The 25,307-nt window shown below is 58.7% G+C and overlaps 1 protein-coding gene across 2 annotated transcripts; it reads left to right on the forward strand.

Annotated features, from left to right (window-relative positions):
- The first annotated feature begins 1,690 nt into the window (after window positions 1–1,690).
- On the forward strand, window positions 1,691–23,419 carry LOC101600803 (histo-blood group ABO system transferase 1-like). Of its 2 annotated transcripts, XM_045141923.1 has the most exons (7): window positions 1,691–1,854; window positions 16,753–16,822; window positions 17,469–17,519; window positions 18,954–19,004; window positions 20,769–20,804; window positions 21,289–21,423; window positions 22,285–23,419. In XM_045141923.1, the coding sequence occupies exons 1-7, from the start codon at window positions 1,827–1,829 to the stop codon at window positions 22,970–22,972; spliced, it is 1,059 nt and encodes a 352-aa protein (XP_044997858.1). In that variant the 5' UTR covers window positions 1,691–1,826; the 3' UTR covers window positions 22,973–23,419. The 2 variants fall into 2 exon arrangements, with proteins under 2 accessions (XP_044997858.1, XP_044997859.1); XM_045141924.1 differs by lacking the exon at window positions 17,469–17,519.
- The last annotated feature ends 1,888 nt before the right edge of the window (window positions 23,420–25,307 follow it).

Consider the following 25,307-nt stretch of genomic DNA (forward strand, 5'->3'; position numbering starts at 1 on the left):
AGAGGGAGAGAAAGAGACAGATAGAGAGGGAATGGATGCGCCATGGCTTCCAGCCACTGCAAATGAACTCCAGACGCGTGCGGCCCCTTGTGCATCTATCTGGCTAACGTGGGTCGTGGGGAAACAAGCCTCGAACCGGGGTCCTTAGGCTTCACAGGCAAGCGCTTAACCGCTAAGCTATCTCTCCAGCCCAATTTATCTTCACATGCATATGTGGTATGTGTAAACTGTGAGAGCTCACAGAAATTCGGGAAAACTAGGGGAATAAGAGGAAGACGGGTCAGATGGAGGGAGGCCAAAGGGAGGAGTCTCCAGGGTTCTGGGTGGGTACGCTGGTAACTCTGCTGGGTTAGTTTGGGTGGAGGAAGTGCGTCATCACCCAGATGTGTGAGGAACGGGAGGGGGCAGAATGAGCATCCCACCAGAGTGTGGAGTGGGAGCTAAAGGCCTCTACTGCTACCTTCCTTCTCAGTTCTCAGTTAAATGAGTGGCCTACTACAACTCCCTGGCACTTTCAGAGGCCTCATCCAGTTGGGATCAGTCCCACCATCCTCTAACGAGGAACTCCTCTCAAAACACACATACACAGCTCCCAGGACCATTAGTACCCCTGCTTGCCCACTGGCCTTCCTTCTGCTCTGGGAACCCTGCAGCTGGGCCCAGCTCAGGACTGTGAACAATGACCGTGCACGGATTTATTGCAAGATGTGAGGGTACCAGACTCCATCCCTCACAACTGTCACCCCTCTTTCCTCCTTGATTCTGTTTCCTGTTAAAGATGGACCAGGATAGCACAGCCATGAAGAGGAAGACTCAGACTCTTAAACAGGCTGGGCAGCACTGGACACTGCCTGTGGACACTCAACGTCCTGGCGCCATCAAGGTGTTCCTTTCGCATCCGGGTTCTCCTCCAGGCAGCCCACAGTGTCCCAGAGCCTGGCTTCCTAGGGCAGAGTAGGAGCACCGAATGGCTGGGCTGGGAACTAGGCACAGCCAAAGTCCAAGGACGATGCCAAGGGCCTGGGGAACCCCTCCCCCGAGGAGGGGGCTCTAGAACGCAGGCAGCAGCAGCATGAGAACTGCAGATGCATTGCTGGAGCCTGGGCCCAGAGGGCCCAAATGCTAGGAGCCAGAGTCTCAGGGCCTGCCTAGGTCGGAGCGCTAAGGGCCGCGCAGGGGACGGAGTTCAGGTGGGTTGAGTCTGGGTCTGTGTCCTGGCGCCCGGGCTTCATCAGCTAACCTAGGCGTCCAGGGAAGAAGCTTACGCGGCTGGGCTGCAGGACCTCACTCCGTAGCCTAGGTTGGTCTCCAACTCACAGACTGCGGGGTGTGGAAATCACTGCCGCGAGTACCACAGCCAGCTTCTCAGGGCGGGGCTTTAAGCGCAGGAAGCGGGTTTGGAGACCCGGAGCAGGGTGGAATGTTGGGTGCGGCAGGAGACGGGGGACGGGGCTTCGTGACACCTGAACAGGACTTAAAGCGTGGGCGACTTCTGTGTCTGTCCCAGGTTAGTGAGCCTGGGGGCTGGTGGCCCGTGGATGGTTACTCCGCACCTTGCATCAAGTGGTTAAGGGCGCCAGGAGGATTTGCTGGAGACAGGGTAATAGGGGCGGGGACGCAGGTGACGTTCTTGGGGGGGGCCGGATCTCTGCCCCACCCCTCGCAGCTCTTGTTCCCGGGGCCACCTAGTCTTCCCCCTCGGGCAGCGGCGCAGCTTGCGCTCCCCGTCCTCTCGCGCAAGCCCCGGGCGCCAGGACGCAGACTAGGTCCTTGGAGTCACCTTGTACCCAGACCCCTGGCGGAGGAGGGTGGTGTGAGGTGGAGCCATGCCTGATATGCTGCGGACCGTGGTCGGTGAGTGCTCCGGGAGGGCTGAGCGCCTAGCTGTCTAGGGAGAGACGCGAGTGGGGGTCCCGGGCGTCCGCGACCCTCGGCCCGGGCCCGGCGCAGGGTGCGCGCGCCTGACTGCCCGCAGCGAACAGACAGACCTCCTGGACCGGGGCTAGGAGGGGTGGCCCCAGGACTCCAGGATGGTCCCCACGTCTCCCCGTCCTTCCGCCACACTCACCTGCCTTGGCCTAACTGGGACCCCCAGAAAGACCACAGGGGACCGGGCAAGAGAGTCACGAGAAGGTTCTTAGCAAAGGTGCTGTTCTTTGGGCTCAGCAGGCGCAGGCGCTTGGGGACAGCGCGGCGGGAAGTGGACCTGACCCCAGCAGGGAAAGCAGGGCCTGGGGACGCAGGGGCTGGGGGCGGCGGCAGGGGTGACCACCTGGGGAGGAAATGGACGCAGGTGCCCAGAGCTGGTGCGCATGTCTGATGGAGGGCTCTGCCTTGCAGACACGTTGGGGAGGGAGACGTGGTGTGGAAACTTGGCTGGGGGAGGAGGCCGGGGAAAACTCAGAGAGGATCTATGGGGGTTTGTCTGCAGGCCAAGTCCCTTCCCTCACCAGTACCCTCAGCGGTACGTGAGTGCTCATTCTGAGCCAGGCGGTGCCCAGGGTCAGTGAGCTCCAGGGAAAGCTCTGGAAGTTGAGTGCTGCCTTCATTTTGCTTTGGGAAGACCTGTGTGGCCACAAGCGTATTATCTTTGGTGGGTAGAGGGCTCACTGACTGACAGTAGCTGCTAGCTGCGGGACAAACCCCTCTCAAGGAAACATGAGAAAGAGTAGGAAGACTTTTTCTGGTCTCCTCACGCACACGTGCATGGGTGATACACATCTGCACACACGCGTATACTCACCACACAGGTGCATGTGTCACACAAGGAACAATTATTCAGAAGTGAACAAATACTTATTCTCATTTAAATGACCCCACAAGGAAAGTACCAGCTACAGAAAGGAGAAATAAAACATAGTCACAAACCTATAGCCTTCGAATGTTAAGTCCTCCGTTCTTTGTTTCTGGAGCTAATAGAGATTCAGAAACATGGAGTAAGTGAATTACCAGATAAGAAGTAACAGGTAGTTGAAAAGTATTGATTTTGGGAGAAGGAACGGGCTAGGGTAGGGAAAGGCAAGCCTTCTTAGATAAACTTATTTTAAGAATATTTGCTCATTGGGTGAGGTCACATCCAGGAAGCTGAAGTAGTAGGATTGCGCAGAGTAAGGCCAGGGCATGTGGACAAGGAAGACAGGTAGTGAAGGAGGGCAGGTGGAGGAGGACAGGTGGAGAAGGTGGGCAGTTGGTGGAGGTGGGCTAGTGCAGGAGGAGGGCAAGTGGAAGAGGAGGCCAGGTGGAGGAGGTGGACAGGAGGAGAAAGTGGGCAGGAGGAGGAGGTGGACGGGTGGAGGCAATGGACAGGAGGGTGAGGTGGACAGATGGAGGACAGTTGGAGGAGGAGGTAGACAGACGGGGGAGGTGGGCAGGTGGAGGAGGATGACAGAGGTGGAGGGGAAGGTGAGTAGGAAGAGGAGGAGGTGGGCAGTAGAAGAAGGTGGACAGGAGGAGGGAGAGGGCAGGAGGAGGAGGACAGATGGAGGAGGAGGTGCAAAGGTATAGGAGGTGAGGTGGACAGGAGGAGGAGGAGGAGGACAGGTGGAGGAGGAAGTGGACAGGAGGAGGAGGTAGACAGATGGAGGAGGTGGGCAGGTGGAGGAGGAGGACAGGTGGATGAGGAAGACAGGAGGCGGAGGAGGTGAACAAGAGAAGGAGGTGGGATTAAGGGGAGAAAAAGAAGTGGAGGAGGAAGACAGGAGGAGGAAGTGGGCAGGAGGAGGAGGAGGTGGGCAGGAGGAGGAGGAGGTGGGCAGGAGGAGGAGGAAGTGGGCAGGAGGAGGAGAAGGTGGGCAGGAGGAGGTGGTCAGCTAGAAGAGGAGGACAGAAGGAGGTGGTGGACAGGAGAAGGAGGTAGGCAAGTGTAGGAGATTGGCAGGAGGAGATGGACAGGAGGAGGCGTGCAGGAGGAGGAAGTGGAAAGGAGGAGGAGGTGTACAGGTGGAGGAGGTGGGCAGGAGGAGGAAGTGGAAAGGAGGAGGAGGCGTACAGGTGGAAGAGGTGGGCAGGTGGAGGAGGTGGGCAGGTGGAGGAGGTGGGCAGGTGGAGGAGGTGGACAGGAGTAGGAGGTGTACAGGTGGAGGAGGTGGGCAGGTGGAGGAGGTGGACAGGTGGAGGAGGTGGGCAGGTGGAGGAGGTGGGCAGGTGGAGGAGGTGGACAGGAGTAGGAGGTGGGCAGGTGGAGGAGGTGGAAAGGTGGAGGAGGTGGGCAGGTGGAAGAGGTGGGAAGGTGGAGGAGGTGTACAGGAGTAGGAGGTGTACAGGTGGAGGAGGTGGGCAGGAGGAGGAGGTGGACAGGTGGAGGAGGTGGACAGGTGGAGGAGGTGGGCAGGAGGAGGAGTACAGGTGGAGGAGGTGGGCAGGTGGAGGAGGTGGACAGGTGGAGGAGGTGGTCATGTGCAGGAGGTGGGCAGGTGGAGGAGGTGGACAGGAGTAGGAGGTGTACAGGTGGAGGAGGTGGGCAGGTGGAGGAGGTGGGCAGGTGGAGGAGGTGGGCAGGTGGAGGAGGTGGGCAGTTGGAGGTGGTGTACAGGAGGAGAAGGTGGACAGGATTAGGAAGTGGACAGGAGTAGGAGGTATACAGGTAGAGGAGGTGGACAGGTGAAGGTGTACAGGTGGAGGAGGTGGACAGGTGGAGGAGGTGGGCAGGAGTAGGAGGTATACAGGTGGAGGAGGTGGGCAGGAGGAGGACGTGTACAGGTGGAGGAGGTGTACAGGTAGAGGAGGAGTACAGGAGGAGGAGGTGGGCAGGTGGAGGAAGTGGGCTGGTAGAGGAGGTGGGCAGGTGGAGGAGGTGGACAGGTGGAGGAGGTGGGCAGGTGGAGGAGGTGGGCATGTGGAGGAGGTGGGCAGGTGGAGAAGGTGGACAGGATTAGGAGGTGGACAGGAGTAGGAGGTGTACAGGTGGAGGAGGTGGACAGGTGAAGGTGTACAGGTGGAGGAGGTGGACTGGTGGAGGAGGTGGACAGGTGGAGGAGATGGGCAGGAGTAGGAGGTGTACAGGTGGAGGAGGTTGGCAGGAGGAGGAGGGGGACAGGTGGAGGAGGTGGGCAGGAGTAGGAGGTGTACAGGTGGAGGAGGTGGGCAGGAGGAGGATGTGGGCAGGTGGAGGAGGTGGACAGGTGGAGGAGGTGGACAGGTGGAGGAGGTGGGCAGGTGGAGGAGGTGGGCAGGTGGAGGAGGTGTACAGGTGTAGGAGGTGTATAGGAGGAGGAGGTGGACAGGAGGAGGATGTGGGCAGGTGGAGGAGGTGGACAGGAGTAGGAGGTGTACAGGTGGAGAAGGTTGGCAGGTGGAGGAGGTGGACAGAAGGAGGAGGTGGGCAGGAGTAGGAGGTGTGCAGGTGGAGGAGGTGGACAGGAGGAGGAGCTGTACAGGTGGAGGAGGTGTACAGGTGGAGGAGGTATACAGGTGGAGGAAGTGGGAAGGTGGAGGAAGTGGGCAGGTGGAGGAGGTGGGCAGGTGGAGGAGGTGGGCAGGTGGAGGAGGTGGACAGGTGGAGGAGGTGGACAGTTGGAGGAGGTGGGCAGGTGGAGGAGGTGTACAGGTGGAGGAGGTGTGCAGGAGGAGGAGGTGGACAGGAGGAGGAGGTGTGCAGGTGGAGGAGGTGGGCAGGTGGAGGAGGTGGGCAGGTGGAGGAGGTGTACAGGTGGAGGAGGTGGATAGAAGTAGGAGGTGTACAGGTGGAGGAGGTTGGCAGGTGGAGGAGGTGGACAGGAGTAGGAGGTGTATAGGTGGAGGAGGTCATCAGGTGGAGGAGGTGGGCAGGTGGAGGAGGTGGCCAGGAGTAGGAGTTGTACAGGTGGAGGAGGTGGACAGGTGGAGGAGGTGGACAGGAGAAGGAGGTGTACAGGTGAAGGAGGTGGGCAGGTGGAGGAGGTGGGCAGGTGGAGGAGGTGGACAGGTGGAGGAGGTGGGCAGGTGGAGGAGGTGGACAGGTGGAGGAGGTGGGCAGGTGGAGGAGGTGGGCAGGTGGAGGAGGTGGGCAGGTGGAGGAGGTGGACAGGTGGAGGAGGTGGGCAGGTGGAGGAGGTGGGCAGGTGGAGGAGGTGTACAGGTGGAGGAGGTGTGCAGGAGGAGGAGGTGGACAGGAAGAGGAGTTGGGCAGGTGGAGGAGGTGGGCAGGAGGAGGAGGTGGACAGGTGGAGGAGGTGGGCAGGTGGAGGTGTACAGGTGGAGGAGGTGGGCAGGTGGAGGAGGTGGACAGGTGTAGGAGGTGTATAGGAGGAGGAGGTGGACAGGAGGAGGATGTGGGCAGGTGGAGGAGGTAGACAGGAGTAGGAGGTGTACAGGTGGAGAAGGTTGGCAGGTGGAGGAGGTGGACAGAAGGAGGAGGTGGGCAGGAGTAGGAGGTGTGCAGGTGGAGGAGGTGGACAGGAGGAGGAGCTGTACAGGTGGAGGAGGTGTACAGGTGGAGGAGGTATACAGGTGGAGGAAGTGGGCAGGTGGAGGAAGTGGGCAGGAGGAGGAGGTGGGCAGGTGGAGGAGGTGGGCAGGTGGAGGAGGTGGACAGGTGGAGGAGGTGGGCAGGTGGAGGAGGTGTACAGGTGGAGGAGGTGGGCAGGAGGAGGAGGTGTACAGGTGCAGGACGTGGGCAGGTGGAGGAGTTGGGCAGGTGGAGGAGGGGACAAGTGGAGGAGGTGGGCAGGAGGAGGAGGTGGACAGGTGGAGGAGGTGGGCAGGTGGAGGAGTTGGACAGGAGTAGGAGGTGTACAGGTGGAGGAGGTGGACAGGTGGAGGTGTACAGGTGGAGGAGGTGGGCAGGTGGAGGAGGTGGACAGGAGTAGGAGGTGGGCAGGTGGAGGAGGTTGGCAGGTGGAGGAGGTGGACAGGTGGAGGTGTACAGGTGGAGGAGGTGGGCAGGTGGAGGAGGTGGACAGGTGGAGGAGGTGGACAGGAGTAGGAGGTGTACAGGTGGAGGAGGTGGACAGTTGGAGGTGTACAGGTGGAGGAGGTGGGCAGGTGGAGGAGGTGGACAGGTGGAGGAGGTGGACAGGAGTAGGAGGTGTACAGGTGGAGGAGGTGGACAGGTGGAGGTGTACAGGTGGAGGAGGTGGGCAGGTGTAGGAGGTGGGCAGGTGGAGGAGGTGTACAGGTGCAGGACGTGGGCAGGTGGAGGAGTTGGGCAGGTGGAGGAGGTGGACAGGAGTAGGAGGTGTACAGGTGGAGGAGGTGGGGAGGAGGAGTAGGTGGACAGGAGTAGGAGGTGTACAGGTGGAGGAGGTGGACAGGAGGAGGAGGTGGACTGGTGCAGGAGGTGGACAGGTGCAGGACGTGGACAGGTGGAGGTGGTGGGCAGGTGGAGGAGGTGTGCAGGTGGAGGAGGTGTGCAGTTGGAGGTGGTGTACAGGTGGAGAAGGTGGACAGGATTAGGAGGTGGACAGGAGTAGGAGGTGTACAGGTGGAGGAGGTGGACAGGTGGAGGTGTACAGGTGGAGGAGGTGGACTGGTGGAGGAGGTGGACAGGTGGAGGAGGTGGGCAGGAGTAGGAGGTGTACAGGTGGAGGAGGTAGGCAGGAGGAGGAGGGGGACAGGTGGAGGAGGTGGGCAGGAGTAGAAGGTGTACAGGTGGAGGAGGTGGGCAGGTGGAGGAGGTGGGCAGGTGGAGGAGGTGGGCAGGTGGAGGAGGTGGACAGGTGGAGGAGGTGGACAGGTGGAGGAGGTGGGCAGGTGGAGGAGGTGGGCAGGTGGAGGAGGTGGACAGGTGTAGGAGGTGTATAGGAGGAGGAGGTGGACAGGAGGAGGATGTGGGCAGGTGGAGGAGGTAGACAGGAGTAGGAGGTGTACAGGTGGAGAAGGTTGGCAGGTGGAGGAGGTGGACAGGTGGAGGAGGTGGGCAGGAGTAGGAGGTGTGCAGGTGGAGGAGGTGGACAGGAGGAGGAGCTGTACAGGTGGAGGAGGTGTACAGGTGGAGGAAGTGGGCAGGTGGAGGAAGCGGACAGGTGGAGGAGGTGGGCAGGTGGAGGAGGTGGACAGGTGGAGGAGGAGGGCAGGTGGAGGAGGTGGGCAGGTGGAGGAGGTGGACAGGAGGAGGAGGTGGGCAGGTGGAGGAGGTGGGCAGGTGGAGGAGGTGGACAGGTGGAGGAGGTGGGCAGGTGGAGGAGGTGTGCAGGAGGAGGAGGTGGACAGGTGGAGGAGGTGGGCAGGTGGAGGAGGTGGGCAGGTGGAGGAGGTGGACAGGTGGAGGAGGTGTGCAGGTGGAGGAGGTGTACAGGTGGAGGAGGTGGGCAGGTGGAGGAGGTGGGCTGGTGGAGGAGGTGGACAGGTGGAGGAGGTGGGCAGGTGGAGGACGTGGACAGGTGGAGGAGGTGGACAGGTGGAGGAGGTGGGCAGGTGGAGGAGGTGGGCAGGTGGAGGAGGTGGGCAGGAGGAGGAGGTGGACAGGTGGAGGAGGTGGGCAGGTGGAGGAGGTGGGCAGGTGGAGGAGGTTGGCAGGTGGAGGAGGTGTGCTGGTGGAGGAGGTGGACAGGAGTAGGAGGTGTACAGGTGGAGGAGGGGGCAGGAGGAGTAGGTGGACAGGAGTAGGAGGTGTTCAGGTGGAGGAGGTGGGCAGGTGGAGGAGGTGGACAGGAGTAGGAGGTGTACAGGTGGAGGAGGTGGGCAGGTGGAGGTGGTGGACAGGAGTAGGAGGTGTACAGGTGGAGGAGGTGGGCAGGAGGAGTGGGTGGACAGGAGTAGGAGGTGTACAGGTGGAGGCGGTGGACAGGTGGAGGAGGTGGACAGGTGCAGGAGGTGGACAGGTGCAGGAGATGGACAGGTGGAGGTGGTGGGCAGGTGGAGGAGGTGCGCAGGTGGAGGAGGTGTGCAGTTGGAGGTGGTGTACAGGTGGAGAAGGTGGACAGGATTAGGAGGTGGACAGGAGTAGGAGGTGTACAGGTGGAGGAGGTGGACAGGTGAAGGTGTACAGGTGGAGGAGGTGGACTGGTGGAGGAGGTGGACAGGTGGAGGAGATGGGCAGGAGTAGGAGGTGTACTGGTGGAGGAGGTAGGCAGGAGGAGGAGGGGGACAGGTGGAGGAGGTGGGCAGGAGTAGGAGGTGTACAGGTGGAGGAGGTGGGCAGGAGGAGGAGGTGGGCAGGTGGAGGAGGTGGACAGGTGGAGGAGGTGGACAGGTGGAGGAGGTGGGCAGGTGGAGGAGGTGGACAGAAGGAGGAGGTGGGCAGGAGTAGGAGGTGTGCAGGTGGAGGAGGTGGACTGGTGGAGGAGGTGGGCAGGTGGAGGAGATGGGCAGGAGTAGGAGGTGTACAGGTGGAGGAGGTAGGCAGGAGGAGGAGGGGGACAGGTGGAGGAGGTGGGCAGGAGTAGGAGGTGTACAGGTGGAGGAGGTGGGCAGGAGGAGGAGGTGGACAGGTGGAGGAGGTGGACAGGTGGAGGAGGTGTACAGGTGGAGAAGGTTGGCAGGTGGAGGAGGTGGACAGAAGGAGGAGGTGGGCAGGAGTAGGAGGTGTGCAGGTGGAGGAGGTGGACAGGAGGAGGAGCTGTACAGGTGGAGGAGGTGTACAGGTGGAGGAGGTATACAGGTGGAGGAAGTGGGAAGGTGGAGGAAGTGGGCAGGTGGAGGAGGTGGGCAGGTGGAGGAGGTGGGCAGGTGGAGGAGGTGGACAGGTGGAGGAGGTGGACAGGTGGAGGAGGTGGACAGTTGGAGGAGGTGGACAGGAGGAGGAGGTGGGCAGGTGGAGGAGGTGGGCAGGAGGAGGAGGTGGACAGGTGGAGGAGGTGGATAGGAGTAGGAGGTGTACTGGTGGAGGAGGTTGGCAGGTGGAGGAGGTGGACAGGAGTAGGAGGTGTATAGGTGGAGGAGGTCATCAGGTGGAGGAGGTGGGCTGGTGGAGGAGGTGGGCAGGTGGAGGAGGTGTACAGGTGGAGGAGGTGGATAGGAGTAGGAGGTGTACAGGTGGAGGAGGTTGGCAGGTGGAGGAGGTGGACAGGAGTAGGAGGTGTATAGGTGGAGGAACTGATCAGGTGGAGGAGGTGGGCAGGTGGAGGAGGTGGGCAGGTGGTGGAGGTGGACAGGTGGAGGAGGTGGACAGGTGGAGGAGGTGTGCAGGAGGAGGAGGTGGACAGGAGGAGGAGGTGGGCAGGTGGAGGAGGTGGGCAGGAGGAGGAGGTGGACAGGTGGAGGAGGTGGGCAGGTGGAGGTGTAAAGGTGGAGGAGGTGGGCAGGTGGAGGAGGTGGACAGGTGTAGGAGGTGTATAGGAGGAGGAGGTGGACAGGAGGAGGATGTGGGCAGGTGGAGGAGGTAGACAGGAGTAGGAGGTGTACAGGTGAAGGAGGTTGGCAGGTGGAGGAGGTGGACAGGTGGAGGAGGTGGACAGGAGTAGGAGGTGTATAGGTGGAGGAGGTGATCAGGTGGAGGAGGTGGGCAGGTGGAGGAGGTGGGCAGGTGGTGGAGGTGGACAGGTGGAGGAGGTGGACAGGTGGAGGAGGTGTGCAGGAGGAGGAGGTGGACAGGAGGAGGAGTTGGGCAGGTGGAGGAGGTGGGCAGGAGGAGGAGGTGGACAGGTGGAGGAGGTGGGCAGGTGGAGGAGGTGGGCAGGTGGAGGAGGTGGACAGGTGTAGGAGGTGTATAGGAGGAGGAGGTGGACAGGAGGAGGATGTGGGCAGGTGGAGGAGGTAGACAGGAGTAGGAGGTGTACAGGTGGAGAAGGTTGGCAGGTGGAGGAGGTGGACAGAAGGAGGAGGTGGGCAGGAGTAGGAGGTGTGCAGGTGGAGGAGGTGGACAGGAGGAGGAGCTGTACTGGTGGAGGAGGTGTACAGGTGGAGGAGGTATACAGGTGGAGGAAGTGGGCAGGTGGAGGAAGTGGGCAGGAGGAGGAGGTGGGCAGGTGGAGGAGGTGGGCAGGTGGAGGAGGTGGACAGGTGGAGGAGGTGGACAGTTGGAGGAGGTGGGCAGGTGGAGGAGGTGTACAGGTGGAGGAGGTGTGCAGGAGGAGGAGGTGTACAGGTGCAGGACGTGGGCAGGTGGAGGAGGTGGGCAGGTGGAGGAGGTGGGCAGGTGGAGGAGGTGGGCAGGAGGAGGAGGTGGACAGGTGGAGGAGGTGGCCAGGTGGAGGAGGTGGACAGGAGTAGGAGGTGTACAGGTGGAGGAGGTGGACAGGTGGTGGTGTACAGGTGGAGGAGGTGGGCAGGTGGAGGAGGTGGACAGGAGTAGGAGGTGGGCAGGTGGAGGAGGTTGGCAGGTGGAGGAGGTGGACAGGTGGAGGAGGTGGGCAGGTGGAGGAGGTGGGCAGTTGGAGGAGGTGGGCTGGAGTAGGAGGTGTACAGGTGGAGGTGGTGGGCAGGTGGAAAGGTGGACAGCTGGTGGAGGTGGGCAGGTGGAGGAGGTGGACAGGTGGAGGAGGTGGACAGGAGTAGGAGGTGTACAGGTGGAGGAGGTGGACAGGTGGAGGTGTACAGGTGGAGGAGGTGGGCAGGTGGAGGAGGTGGGCAGGTGGAGGAGGTGGACAGGTGGAGGAGGTGGACAGGAGTAGGAGGTGTACAGGTGGAGGAGGTGGACAGGTGGAGGTGTACAGGCTGAGGAGGTGGGCAGGTGGAGGAGGTGGGCAGGTGGAGGAGGTGGACAGGAGTAGGAGGTGTACAGGTGGAGGAGGTGTACAGGAGTAGGAGGTGTGCAGGTGGAGGAGATGGACTGGTGGAGGAGGTGTACAGGTGGAGTAGGTGGGCAGGAGGAGGAGGTGTACAGGTGGAGGTGGTGGTCAGGTGGAGGAGGTGTACAGGTGGAGGAGGTGGGCAGGTGGAGGAGGTGGACAGGTGGAGGAGGTGGGCAGGTTGAGGAGGTGGACAGGTGGAGGAGGTGGGCAGGTGGAGGAGGTGGACTGGTGGAGGAGGTGTACAGATGGAGGAGGTGGGCAGGTGGAGGAGGTGTTCAGGTGGAGGAGGTGGGCAGGTGGAGGAGGTGGACAGGAGTAGGAGGTATACAGGTGGAGGAGGTGGGCAGGTGGAGGAGGGGACAGGTGGAGGAGGTGGGCAGTTGGAGGAGGTGGGCAGGTGGAGGAGGTGGGCAGGTGGAGGAGGTGGGCAGGTGGAGGAGGTGGACAGGAGTAGGAGGTGGGCAGGTGGAGGAGGTTGGCAGGTGGAGGAGGTTGGCAGGTGGAGGAGGTGGGCAGTTGGAGGAGGTGGGCTGGAGTAGGAGGTGTACAGGTGGAGGTGGTGGGCAGGTGGAAAGGTGGACAGCTGGTGGAGGTGGGCAGGTGGAGGAGGTGGACAGGTGGAGGAGGTGGACAGGAGTAGGAGGTGTACAGGTGGAGGAGGTGGACAGGTGGAGGTGTACAGGTGGAGGAGTTGGGCAGGTGGAGGAGGTGGGCAGGTGGAGGAGGTGGACAGGTGGAGGAGGTGGACAGGAGTAGGAGGTGTACAGGTGGAGGAGGTGGACAGGTGGAGGTGTACAGGCTGAGGAGGTGGGCAGGTGGAGGAGGTGGGCAGGTGGAGGAGGTGTACAGGTGCAGGACGTGGGCAGGTGGAGGAGTTGGGCAGGTGGAGGAGGTGGACAGGAGTAGGAGGTGTACAGGTCGAGGAGGTGTACAGGAGTAGGAGGTGTGCAGGTGGAGGAGATGGACTGGTGGAGGAGGTGTACAGGTGGAGTAGGTGGGCAGGAGGAGGAGGTGTACAGGTGGAGGTGGTGGTCAGGTGGAGGAGGTGTACAGGTGGAGGAGGTGGGCAGGTGGAGGAGGTGGGCAGGTGGAGGAGGTGGACAGGTGGAGGAGGTGGGCAGGTGGAGGAGGTGGACAGGTGGAGGAGGTGGGCAGGTGGAGGAGGTGGACTGGTGGAGGAGGTGTACAGGTGGAGGAGGTGGGCAGGTGGAGGAGGTGTTCAGGTGGAGGAGGTGGGCAGGTGGAGGAGGTGGACAGGAGTAGGAGGTATACAGGTGGAGGAGGTGGGCAGGTGGAGGAGGGGACAGGTGGAGGAGGTGGGCAGTTGGAGGAGGTGGGCAGGTGGAGGAGGTGGGCAGGTGGAGGAGGTGGACAGGTGGAGGAGGTGGACAGGAGTAGGTGTACAGGTGGAGGAGGTGGACAGGTGGAGGTGTAAAGGTGGAGGAGGTGGGCTTGTGGAGGAGGTGGGCAGGTGGAGGAGGTGGACAGGTGGAGGAGATGGACAGTTGGAGGAGGTGGGCAGGAGTAGGAGGTGTACAGGTGGAGGAGGTAGGCAGGAGGAGGAGGTGGACAGGTGGAGGAGGTGGGCAGGTGGAGGAGGTATACAGGTGGAGGAGGTGGGCAGGTGCAGGAGCTGTGCAGGTGGAGGAGGTGGACAGGAGTAGGAGGTGTACAGGTGGAGGAGGTGGGCAGGAGGAGTAGGTGGACAGGAGTAGGAGGTGTACAGGTGGAGGAGGTGGGCAGGTGGAGGAGGTGGACAGGTGCAGGAGGTGGACTGGTGGAGGTGTACAGGTGGAGGAGGTGTACAGGTGGAGGTGGTGGGCAGGTGGTGGAGGTGCGCAGGTGGAGGAGGTGGGCAGTTGGAGGTGGTGTACAGGTGGTGAAGGTGGACAGGATTAGGAGGTGGACAGGAGTAGGAGGGGTACAGGTGGAGGAGGTGGACAGGTGGAGGTGTACAGGTGGAGGAGGTGGACAGGTGGTGGAGGTGGACAGGTGGAGGAGGTGGGCAGGAGTAGGAGGTGTACAGGTGGAGGAGGTGGGCAGGAGGAGGAGGTGGACAGGTGGAGGAGGTGGGCAGGAGGAGGAGGTGGACAGGTGGAGGAGGTGGGCAGGAGGAGGAGCTGTACAGGTGGAGGAGGTGTACAAGTGGAGGAGGTGTACAGGTGGAGGAAGTGGGCAGGTGGAGGAGGTGGACAGGTGGAGGAAGTGGACAGGTGGAGGAGGTGGGCAGGTGGTGGAGGTGGGCAGGTGGAGGAGGTGTACAGGTGGAGGAGGTGGGCAGGTGGAGGAGGTGGACAGGTGCAGGAGGTGGACAGGTGGAGGTGTACAGGTGGAGGAGGTGTACAGGTGGAGGTGGTGGGCAGGTGGTGGAGGTGCGCAGGTGCAGGAGGTGGGCAGTTGGAGGTGGTGTACAGGTGGTGAAGGTGGACAGGATTAGGAGGTGGACAGGAGTAGGAGGGGTACAGGTGGAGGAGGTGGACAGGTGGAGGTGTACAGGTGGAGGAGGTGGACAGGTGGTGGAGGTGGACAGGTGGAGGAGGTGGGCAGGAGTAGGAGGTGTACAGGTGGAGGAGGTGGGCAGGAGAAGGAGGTGGACAGGTGGAGGAGGTGGGCAGGAGTAGGAGGTGTACAGGTGGAGGAGGTGTACAAGTGGAGGAGGTGTACAGGTGGAGGAAGTGGGCAGGTGGAGGAGGTGGACAGGTGGAGGAAGTGGACAGGTGGAGGAGGTGGGCAGGTGGAGGAGGTGGGTAGGTGGAGGAGGTGTACAGGTGGAGGAGGTGTGCAGGAGGAGGAGGTGGGCAGGAGGAGTAGGTGGACAGTTGTAGGAGGTATACAGTTGTAGGAGGTCGGCAGGAGGAGGAGGTGGACAGGTGGAGGAGGTGGGCAGGTGGAGGAGGTGGACTGGTGGAGGAGGTGTACAGGTGGAGTAGGTGGGCAGGAGGAGGAGGTGGTCAGGTGGAGGGGGTGGGCAGGTGGAGGAGGTGGACAGGAGTAGGAGGTGTACAGGTGGAGGAGGTGGGCAGGTTGAGGAGGTGGGCAGGTGGAGGAGGTGGGCAGGTGGGGGAGGTGGACAGGAGTAGGAGGTTACAGGTGGAGGAGGTGGACAGGAGTAGGAGGTGTACAGGTGGAGGAGGTGGGCAGGTGGAGGCGGTGGACTTGTGGAGGAGGTGTACAGGTGGAGGAGGTGGGCAGGAGGAGGAGGTGTACTGCTGGAGGAGGTGGGCAGGTGGAGGAGGTGGACAGGAGTAGGAGGTTACAGGTGGAGGAGGTGGACAGGAGTAGGAGGTGTACAGGTGGAGGAGGTGGGCAGGTGGAGGCGGTGGACTTGTGGAGGAGGTGTACAGGTGGAGGAGGTGGGCAGGAGGAGGAGGTGTACAGCTGGAGGAGGTGGGCAGGTGGAGGAGGTGGACAGGTGGAGGAGGTGGTCAGGTGGATGAGGTGGGCAGGTGGAGGCGGTGGGCAGGTGGAGCAGGTGGGCAGGTGGAGGAGGTGGACAGGAGTAGGAGGTGCACAGGTGGAGGAGGTGGGCAGGTGGAGGTGGTGTACAGGTGGAGGAGTTGGACAGGTGGAGGAGGTGCACAGGTGGAGGAGGTGGACAGGTGGAGGAGGTGATCAGTTGGAGGAGGTGGGCAGGTGGAGGAGGTGGACAAGTGGAGGAGGTGGGCACGTGGAGGAGGTGGGCAGGTGGAGGAGGTGGACAGGAGTAGGAGGTGTACAGGTGGAGGAGGTGGACAGGTGGAGGAGGTGGGCAGGTGGAGGAGGTGTGCAGTGTGGAGGAGCTGGACAGGAGTAGGAGGTGCACAGGTGGAGGAGGTGCGCAGGTGGAGGATGTGCGCAGGAGTAGGAGGTGTTCAGGTGGAGGAGGTGGGCCGGTGGAGGAGGTGGGCAGGTGGAGGAGTTGGACAGGGGTAGGAGGTGTATAGGTGGAGGAGGTGGGCAGGTGGAGGAGGTGATCAGGTCGAGGAGGTAGACAGGTGGAGGAGGTGGGCAGGTGGAGTAGGTGGACAGGAGTAGGAGGTGCACAGGTCGAGGGGGTGGGCAGGTGGAGGAGGTGGGCACGTGGAGGAGGTGGACAGGTGGAGGAGGTGGGCAGGAAGAAGAGGTGGACAGTAGAAGGATGTGGACAGGAGGAGGTGGTGTGCAGGACTAGGTAGTGGATAGAAGGAGGAGGTAGGCAGGAAGAGGAGGACAGGTGGAGGAGGAGGACAAGTGGAGGTGGTGGACAGGTGGAGGATGTTTACACTAGAGGAGGTGGCTATAGGAGGAAATGGACAGGAGATGTTCAGGAGTAGTAGGTGGAAGGAAGAGGAGCTGGACCAGAAGAGGTGGTGGACAGTTGCAGGAGGAAGACAGGAAGAGGAAGTGAACAGGAGGAGGAAGTGAGCAGGAACAGGAGGTGGACAGTAGAGGGAGGTGTACAGTAGGAGTAAGTTGACAGGAAGAGGAGGTGGACCAGATGAGAAGGTGGATAGGAGAAGTTGGTGGACAGGGGGAGGTGCGCAGGAGGAAGTGGTGGACCAAAAGAGAATTTGGGCAGGAGGAGGAGGACAGAAGGAGATGGACAGTAGGAGGAGGTGGGCAAGGGGAGGAGGTGGACAGGAGGAGTAAGAGGATAGGTGAGGAGGAGGGCAGGGCAGGAGGTAACTGGAGGAGGAGGTGGGCAGTAGGAGGTGGTGGACAGGAGGAGGTGGAAACGAGGTGGTGGACAGGTGGAGGATGTGGGTAGGTCGGGGCGGTGAGCAGTAGGAGAAGGTGGACAGTTGGATTGTTGAGCAGGAAGAGGCGATAGACAGGGGGTGGAAGTGGACAGGAAGAGGACAGGTGGAGGAGGACAGGAGAGGAGATGGGCAGGTGGAGGAGGAGGACAGGAGGAGGCAGATCAGAGGAGGAGGTAGACAGGAGGAGGAGGTGGTCAGGAGGAGGAGGAGGTGGACAGGAGCAGGAGGTGAACAGGAGGAGGTGGTGGGTAGGTGGCAGAGGTAGGCAGGAGGAGTGGATGGGCAGCTGGTAGAGGTTGACAGGTGGAAGAAGGTTGGCAGGTGGAGGACAGGTGGAGGAGGTGGGAAGGGGGAGGAGGAGGGAAGGTAGAAAAAGGGCACAGGTGGAAAAGTGGACAAGTGGAGGAGGCAGACAACTAACTGGATCTTGCACTGCTGTTTTTCAGGAAAGCAAAAATGTTCCTCCTTTTATAGTGGAATCTTTCCTGTGATAATTGTCATCTTGGTCTTCTTTAGGTAAGAATCCGGGCTTGTGAGGTGACTCATGAGACCCTGTTCAGAACCTGGGCTGGTCCTGTCCCACTGCCCCAGCAATGACGAAGGCACTCTCCACAATGACATACTCAGTTGTCAGCGTGGCTCTGGTGGTGGCCTGCCCCGCCTTCTCCTGTACCCTTAGTCAAGCCTCAACCTGGGCACACCTGTCTCCCTCCCAGTTCACACGGGGGACCTGAGGTCAGGACCAACTCATTTCCCCCATCCTCAAGGTCAGCTCTGGGAAAGGCAAGCCTGGCTGCAGTCGCTTCCAGGCGCAGAAGGTCCTTGAGTCCTTGCACATCACTGCCGATTTCTGTGGACACACCGGGAAGCACTATCTGGCATGGCCTTGGGCTGTGTGTGCCAGGCTGGGGCTGGGGTGAGGGGCTGTGGTAGCGCCTGTGGGTGTCTGGCTGCAGGCCCTCTTCTCAGGACACTCCCTTCTGCCCAACCCCTCCCTGGATGTGGCTGGTGTGGCCTGGGCTGTGCAGAGTGTGCTCAGACTGCAGCCTCGCGTGGCAGGTCTGGTCACTGTGATGGCTCCAGCCGCATGTTGTGACCAGGAGTCTCTGGGTCTCAGCTTTGGATCCTGAACAGCTGCCTCCCATGTCCTCCCTTCCCACAGCTATGGGTTCCTGAGCCACTTCCTGGGAAGCCCAGGACCCTCTGAGACCTGGTGAGGAAAAGATGCCGGGTGGGGAAGGGGAGATGGGACAACAGCTGGGTGACTTGTCTATTGTGCTGCCCTGGGGGCTCTGCCTGGTCCTCCACATGGGTGCTTTTAGCTGCCTGGATGCCTGGAGCAGCCTCATCTGCTTCTTCTTGCCTTTTAGGACCGTGGGGACACTGCTGCATCCACATATCTATTCACATCATTCTCGTTCCTGACCTCCAATCCTAAATCTGGGCTTACCTGAGTTGGACACCCCAAGAGCAGCTCCTCCACTACCCCCACCTGAGCACTATGTAGCTGCCCAGGTTTGAGGCCAGCTCCATCCTCATTGTCCTTGATCCTGTCATTCCGTCTTTCAGGAGGCACCCCTGGGCTTCGTTCTGCCCTCCTGGGCCTGTCTTCACCTTGTAGCACCCTCATGCTTGCCTTACTACCCTGACCCTCTCTCCCCACAGTCGCTAGTGACCTTCTAATACAAAAGGTAGCTGGCCCTGTGGGGTCTCACCTTGCCTGCAGTCCTTATCATCAGTGGCTTGTGTCTGAGCTCCGACAGGTGCAGGAGAAACAGTTGGGTCTGAGCTCCTGAAATTTGCCTTTGCTGTGCCAAGACCAGGACCACTCTTGCCTCCTTCCTGCTAAGTCTTTCTCATCTATGAAGCACTGCCGCCCAGCACCCTTTCCTCTCCCCGTGTATGGGGAGACGATCACTTCTTTGTTGACTCTGAGCTGAGGGGGTGGCCCTGGGTGTCTCTTATATTTCCAGTTTTTGAGGGTGGATCTCAGATGAGACACCTTCACTGTTAGGGACTCCTTGTGACCTGGGGTTCCTTTTAGCTTGTCTGGGAGTTTCAAACACCACTGGCCCATTAGATGATAGGTATGTCACCTTCAGAACTTGTCACCACTTCTGCCTCTGCTTATCTCTCATGACCATACATATCAGACCCAACGTCTTTTTTTATTATATTACATTTATTTTTTTGTGAGAGAGAGAATGAACACTCCAGGGCCTGCAATGAACTCCAGATGCCTGCACCACCTTATGCATCTGGCTTATGTAGGTCTTGTGTAATCAAACCTGGGTCCTTTGGCTTTGCAGTCAAGTTCCTTGACCACTAAGCCATCCCTCCAGCCCCAGACCTCACATCTTGATGGGTAGGAGTTGAGAACCTCCACCCTTTCCCCGCTCCATTCAGAAGCAGGTGATGAGCATGAGAGCTGGGCTGCTCAGCGAACCTGGGCTGCACTATTTGACACTAGTGTGTCGGCGTGTGACAGGGACACAGGCAGGAACCAGGCAGTTCCATGGCAATGCCGGTCTGTGACTCTCCCAGACGAAGTCCACTCTCAGGAACCACAGGACCCTCCACGGAGCTCGCGTGCCCGCGCCGTCAATACCCCAGGTGTAGACATGTCTCTTGTGGTCTCCTTTTACAGTGTGGTCACTGCTGGAGAGCGGGATGCTCGGGAAGTTGTCACCTTGTCAAGGTATACTGCCCTTACGTCCTGGGATGAGAGGATGGGGGCAGAGGGGAGCGCCTAGCTGGGATATGGGAAGTTCGGTAGTCCCCCTCCTGTGGCTGAGGTGACACAGAGAGACAGACTGTGTCTCTGGCCCAGGCTCTGCTGTGGTCTTGTTTGTTCTGCCAACACTGAGAGACCAGAGCACAGCCAGTGCTTTGTTTAAGCAGCCACATGTCATTGGCATTTAAGAGGGTGACTGTCAGTCTGCTTCCTGGTACTGGAAAGCAGCTTACAAGCAGTGATGTGGAGCTTTTAAAGCTAAATCCATCTTGAGCAACTAGATAGAGCTGGCCTCTCTCCTTCAAAAAGAAAAAAAGCCAGGTATGGTGGCGAATGCCTTTAATCACAGCCCTGGAGAGGCCAGGTCTGAGGATTGCCCTGAATTCGAGGCCAGTTTAAGACTACCTAGCAAGTTCCATGTCAGCCATGGTCTGGAGCAAGACCCTATTTCAAAAACCAAAAAAAAAAAGAAAAACAACTTTGTCTCAGTTTTTATTGCTTTACTTACGTGTGAGTGTGTACACATCCTCCATGATATCTTACCACAGCAATGAATGCTCTTTTGGCTTTATGTGAATTCAACCGGGGTTGGCAGGCTTTACAAGGAAACACATTTAACTTCTGAGCTATCTCCACCGCCCGCTCCTCTTCTTTTTAGTTACTTTTTTGGTTTTGGAGACCTGGTTTTGCTATGCAGCCCAGAGTGACTTGGAACTTGTAGTCCTCCTGTCCCAGAATTCTGAGTGCTGGGGTTACAGGGGGGCCATGGTTTCACTTCTGGTGAAACGTGTAAAACATGAGCTGACCATCATCATCTCAGCTGCTCGGCGCACTCAGACATTCAATCTGTTGTGCGGCCATCCCCACCATCCATCTCTACAGCCTTCCATCTTGCAAAACTGCCCATGAAACAGACTTTTGGTTTGTTTGTTTGTTTTTGAGATAGAGTCTCACCCTAGCTCAGGCTGACCTGGAATTCACTATGTAGTCTCAGGGTGGCCTCGAACTCATGGCAGTCTTCTTACCCTGCCTCCCGAGTGCTGGGACTGAAGGTGTGCGCCACCACATCTGGCTTGAAACAGACTCCTTTTCCCCTGCACACCCAGGCCCTGGCTTCCACTCTCTACCTTCTTTATTACTGGAAATGGCCACTCTAAATTGGCACCTCCACTGGGCAGAATCTTGCAGGCTCTGTTTTGGATTTTTCAGACTCACTCCCAGCCTGTAAAAGCTGTGACAGGAAATGCAAGTCGAGGCTGTGGCTGGCAGGTAGAAAGAGCCCTGGATGTTTTGGGGGAGACTTACACAGTCCCAGACTTGCATGGGCAGCACTTTAGGTCCCTGTTTTGGCTGATATGACATCAGAGATAGGAGGCCTTGGTGCCACCAGACCTGCCCCTGTCCTCAGCCAGGGAAGGGCCAGATGGGATGACGGGTATCTAACAGGGACAGAGACCTTGTTCTGAACCCTCCTGCTTGAGGGTTAAAGGAGTTCTTAGATCTGTCAGCCTTAAATGGGGGTGGGGGGGCTCTGAGTTCATCTCCTCACCTTACAAATAATGAATCAGAGACTGAGCTCCTGCTTTCATCTTTCCCTGTTTCCTGTGATTCCGGGCTGATTGGACAATATCGTCTGCTCAGGGTGCCCTGTGTCGTGTTTGTCTGGACTGCAAGGTTCCTTGTGATGTGCATGCCAAATGATCCAGTTACCGTGTTCTGTTTTTGCAGGATGATCTACACCCAGCCAAAGGTGCTCACACCTGCGTGAGTAGATGCACTGAAATTTCCCATCATGTAAAACTTGCTACAAAGACTCTAAGAAAATGATTTCCTTGGCCTGGGGAGTAGTTAATATGCATAAGGCCCTGGGTCAGAAAGACTTGCCTTAAATCCCAAATTAGCTGCTATGTCAGCCTGTCTGGTTCCCGAATCTGGACACCCACATCCTGTTCTATTTCTCGCTCTCCTGCTCCTGGTGGCTTGTTTCTCATCGCTTGCCCATCAAGGCATCTGCAGTGGTGGCGGGTACTCATGATGAGTGCTTCCTTCCTACCCCTGCTGACAAATCTCGGCTTCCTCGGTGGCCCAAGAGCCCTGATGGTCAGGGGAGCCGCTGCTGCTGGCCGAGTCCCGGTGGAAGGTTGCTCAGCCTGGGAACTGGGGAGAAGAGGGCTGAGGAAGGGGTTCCCAGGCTCCCGGGGTGCAGGCACGTGCGTTACATGCTGCATGTGGCTCTCTGCCCGTGCAGTAGGAGCGATGTCCTTATCCTGACTCCATGGCTGGCTCCCATTGTGTGGGAGGGGACCTTCAACATCGACATCCTCAATGAGCAGTTCAGGCTTCGCAACACCACCATTGGACTGACCGTGTTTGCCATCAAAAAGTAAGACATGACCGGGGAAAGAGGCCAAGGTAGATCAAGTCCTGCCTTGTGATCAGGATGCCATGGGGGAGGGGCTCCTCCACTGGGCCACCTTGCTGAGCTCAGGGGCATCACTGGGTCAGTGAACCCAGCTCCATCGCCCTCTAGAGGCAGCACTGCACCAGGCCTGGCAGCTCCCAGGGATGAGACCTCTGGGCCAGCTGCCCCTCCCACTGTGTCTGCCAGGAAGCACCTGCACCTGTTCCTTCTCCCTAGTGACCATCTCCCCTTCCCTGCGTACCATGAGTCCTGACTCTGGCTGTACTGCAGTCCATATGGGACCTTGCCTCAGGACATAAGTGTTTTACTTGTTTTCTCCACAAGATAGCCTCCTGTGTAAGGAACATTTGGGGAACTGAGACCCTTCTTTGCCTAAAACGAACTCCCAGAAACAGCAACAAAGGAGAGGTGCGGATACCCAACTCTCCAGAGTTCCCACCAACCCCACTGAGTCACAGAGTGGAGAGGACTGTGAACTGGTGCAATGCTCCAGCCAGGACAGACCTGGGGGTGTGGGATGTGGTGGGATGAAGGTGCCATGGGGGGCCATGGGAGAGGTGGTCTGCTGAGGGGAACCTGCAAGGGTTCTGCCCGCAACCCCTAGCTCTCCTTCCTCAGATGATTACCAATGCCCCCCCTTCTGTGATAGATTAGGTGACGTGAGATGGCCGCAGATTGGTCAGGATGGCTGGAAAGTGAGGCTGTGCTGCCTACAGCCGTCAGGAGGTCGGGGATTCTGCAGCGGGGGTCTGGGGCTCTGTGTCCTGGCTCCTGACGATGCTGCATCTAAGGCTCTCCTTGCCCTCTCATCCCCCCTCACAGATATGTGGTCTTCCTGAAGTTGTTCTTGGAGACAGCCGAGCAGCACTTCATGGTTGGACACAGGGTCAACTACTATGTCTTCACTGACCGGCCAGCAGACGTGCCGCAAGTGCCCTTGGGTGCAGGACGGCGGCTGGCGGTCCTGACCGTGCGCAACTACACTCGCTGGCAGGACGTGTCTATGCACCGCATGGAGATGATCAGCCGCTTCTCGGAGCTGCGCTTCCAGCACGAGGTGGATTACCTGGTCTGTACTGATGTGGACATGAAGTTCCGTGACCACGTGGGTGTGGAGATCCTGTCAGAACTCTTCGGAACTCTGCATCCGGGTTTCTACAGAGGCAACCGAGAGGCCTTCACCTATGAGCGCCGGCCCCAGTCTCAGGCCTTCATACCTAAGGACGAAGGTGATTTTTACTACCTGGGAGGCCTATTTGGGGGGTCTGTGGCAGAGGTTCTCCAGCTCACCAAGTCCTGTCATGAAGCCATGGTGGTCGACCAGGCCAATGGCATTGAGGCCGTGTGGCACGATGAGAGCCACCTGAACAAGTACCTGCTATACCACAAGCCCACTAAGGTGCTGTCCCCAGAGTACCTGTGGGACCAGCAGCTGCTAGGTTGGCCCCCCATCATGAAGAAGCTCCGTTATATGGCTGTGCCCAAGAACCACAAAGCAATCCGAAACTGATAACCCATTTGTGGGAGGAAGCAAGAGGCCATACCTGCAGCCCATGTACCCTCCCCACTATAGAAAGGCTTTAGGGAAATTGCTACTGCATCAAGGTCTACCTCAGACTCAAGCAGGCCCTGCTCCACCTGGCCTGTCGCACACTCTGCCCCAGGCTGGGGCCTCGTAGAGTGGCCTCCACCTTCAGCTCCTCAACCCCTCCACTCTGTGAGGCGGTGTCTCAGTCCCTCCCAATAGTGAAAAGGGATGGAGTCCTTCTGAATGAAGAATGCCTGTCACTCAGTCAGCTGAGGGCCTGCAAATCTTCACGTCAAGCCAATCCTGTTCTCTCTGAGAGTCCTGAGAGCGGGTCAGTCCTTTTTGGAACGGGCAGCAAGGAGGATGAATCATAACCTCCAGGCCAGCCTGATCCAGCCTACGTTTGGTGGAGTAGCCCCCCTTGGCCATTGCCTTTGTCCACTTTCTTTATCATTATTATAAACATTATTATAAACAAACCAAAAGTCTGTTTCATGGGGCAGTTTTGCAAGATGGAAGGCTGTAGAGATGGATGGTGGGGATGGCCGCACCACAGACTGAATGTCTGAGTGCGCCGAGCAGCTGAGATGATGATGGTCACCTCATGTTTTTACACGTTTCACCAGAAGTGAAACAATGGCCCCCCTGTAACCCCAGCACTCAGAATTCTGGGACAGGAGGACTACAGGTTCCAAGTCACTCTGGGCTGCATAGCAAAACCAGGTCTCTAAAACAAAAAAGAAGAGGAATGGACTGCAGAGATGGCTCAGAAGTTAAATGTGCTTGCTTATAAAGCCTGCCAACCCAGGTTGAATTCCCTAGCTATCCACATAAAGCCAAAAGAGCATTCCTTGCTGTGACAAGAGATCATGGAGGATCTGTAGACACACACACACACACACACACACACACACACACACACATAAATAAACAAAAATTAAGACAAAAGTTTTCTTTCTGCCGGGCGTTTGGGCAGCCGAGGCAGGAGGGTTACCATGAATTAGAAGCCACCCTGAGACTACGTAGTGAATTGCAGGTCAGTCTGTGCTAAAGTGAGACCCTACCTTGCAAAACCAAAAGAAAAGTTTTCTTTCTTTTTTGGTTTTTCAAAGTAAGCCCAGCCCAGGCTGACTTGAAATTCACTATGTAGTCTCAGGGTGGCCTTGAATTTATGGCAATCCTCCTACCTCTGCCTTTTAAGTGCTAGGATTAAAGGCATGAGCCACCATGCCTGGCTTTGCTTTTTTGTTGTTGTTGTTTTTTTTTTTTTTTTTAAAGGAGAGGGGCCATCTCCATCTAGTTGCTCAAGATGGATTTAGCTTTAAAAGCTCCACATCACTGCTTGTAAGCTGCTTTCTAGTACCAGGAAGCAGACTGACAGTCACCCTCTTAAGTGCCAATGACATGTGGCTGCTTAAACAAAGCATTGGCTGCACTCTGGTCTCTCAGTGTTGGCAGAACAAACAAGACCACAGCAGAGCCTGGGCCAGAGACACACTCTGTCTCTCTGTGTCACCTCAGCCACAGGAGGGGGACTACCGAACTTCCCATATCCCAGCTAGGCGCTCCCCTCTGCCCCCATCCTCTCATCCCAGGACGTAAGGGCAGTATACCTTGACAAGGTGACAACTTCCCGAGCATCCCGCTCTCCAGCAGTGACCACACTGTAAAAGGAGACCACAAGAGACATGTCTACACCTGGGGTATTGAGGCGCGGGCACGCGAGCTCCGTGGAGGGTCCTGTGGTTCCTGAGAGTGGACTTCGTCTGGGAGAGTCACAGACCGGCATTGCCATGGAACTGCCTGGTTCCTGCCTGTGTCCCTGTCACACGCCGACACACTAGTGTCAAATAGTGCAGCCCAGGTTCGCTGAGCAGCCCAGCTCTCATGCTCATCACCTGCTTCTGAATGGAGCGGGGAAAGGGTGGAGGTTCTCAACTCCTACCCATCAAGATGTGAGGTCTGGGGCTGGAGAGATGGCTTAGTGGTCAAGGCACTTGACTGCAAAGCCAAAGGACCAATGTTTGATTACACAAGACCCACATAAGCCAGATGCATAAGGTGGTGCAGGCATCTGGAGTTCATTTGAAGGACAGAAGAACCTGGAGTGAAATTTCTGTCTCTCTCTCTCAAAAATAAAATAATAAAATAAAATAAAAAAGAGGTGGGGTCTGAAAAATGTGGTGATGAGAAATAAGCAGAGGCAGAAGTGGTGACAAGCTCAGAAGGTGACATGCCTATCATTTAATGGGTCAGTGGTGTTTGAAACTCCTAACCAAGCTAAAAGGAACCCCAAGTCACAAGGAGTCCCTAAGAG

This window comes from Jaculus jaculus, chromosome 1, assembly GCF_020740685.1.
Source record: "Jaculus jaculus isolate mJacJac1 chromosome 1, mJacJac1.mat.Y.cur, whole genome shotgun sequence".
NCBI lineage: Eukaryota > Metazoa > Chordata > Mammalia > Rodentia > Dipodidae > Jaculus > Jaculus jaculus.

Coding starts and splice junctions, on each gene's coding strand:
- LOC101600803 (XM_045141923.1), top strand. CDS start 1,827: ATGCCTGATATGCTGCGGACCGTGGTCG. Junction 20,805..21,288: donor CCAAAGGTGCTCACACCTGC/GTGAGTAGATGC, acceptor CTGCCCGTGCAG/TAGGAGCGATGTCCTTATCC. Junction 21,424..22,284: donor ACCGTGTTTGCCATCAAAAA/GTAAGACATGAC, acceptor CCCCCCTCACAG/ATATGTGGTCTTCCTGAAGT.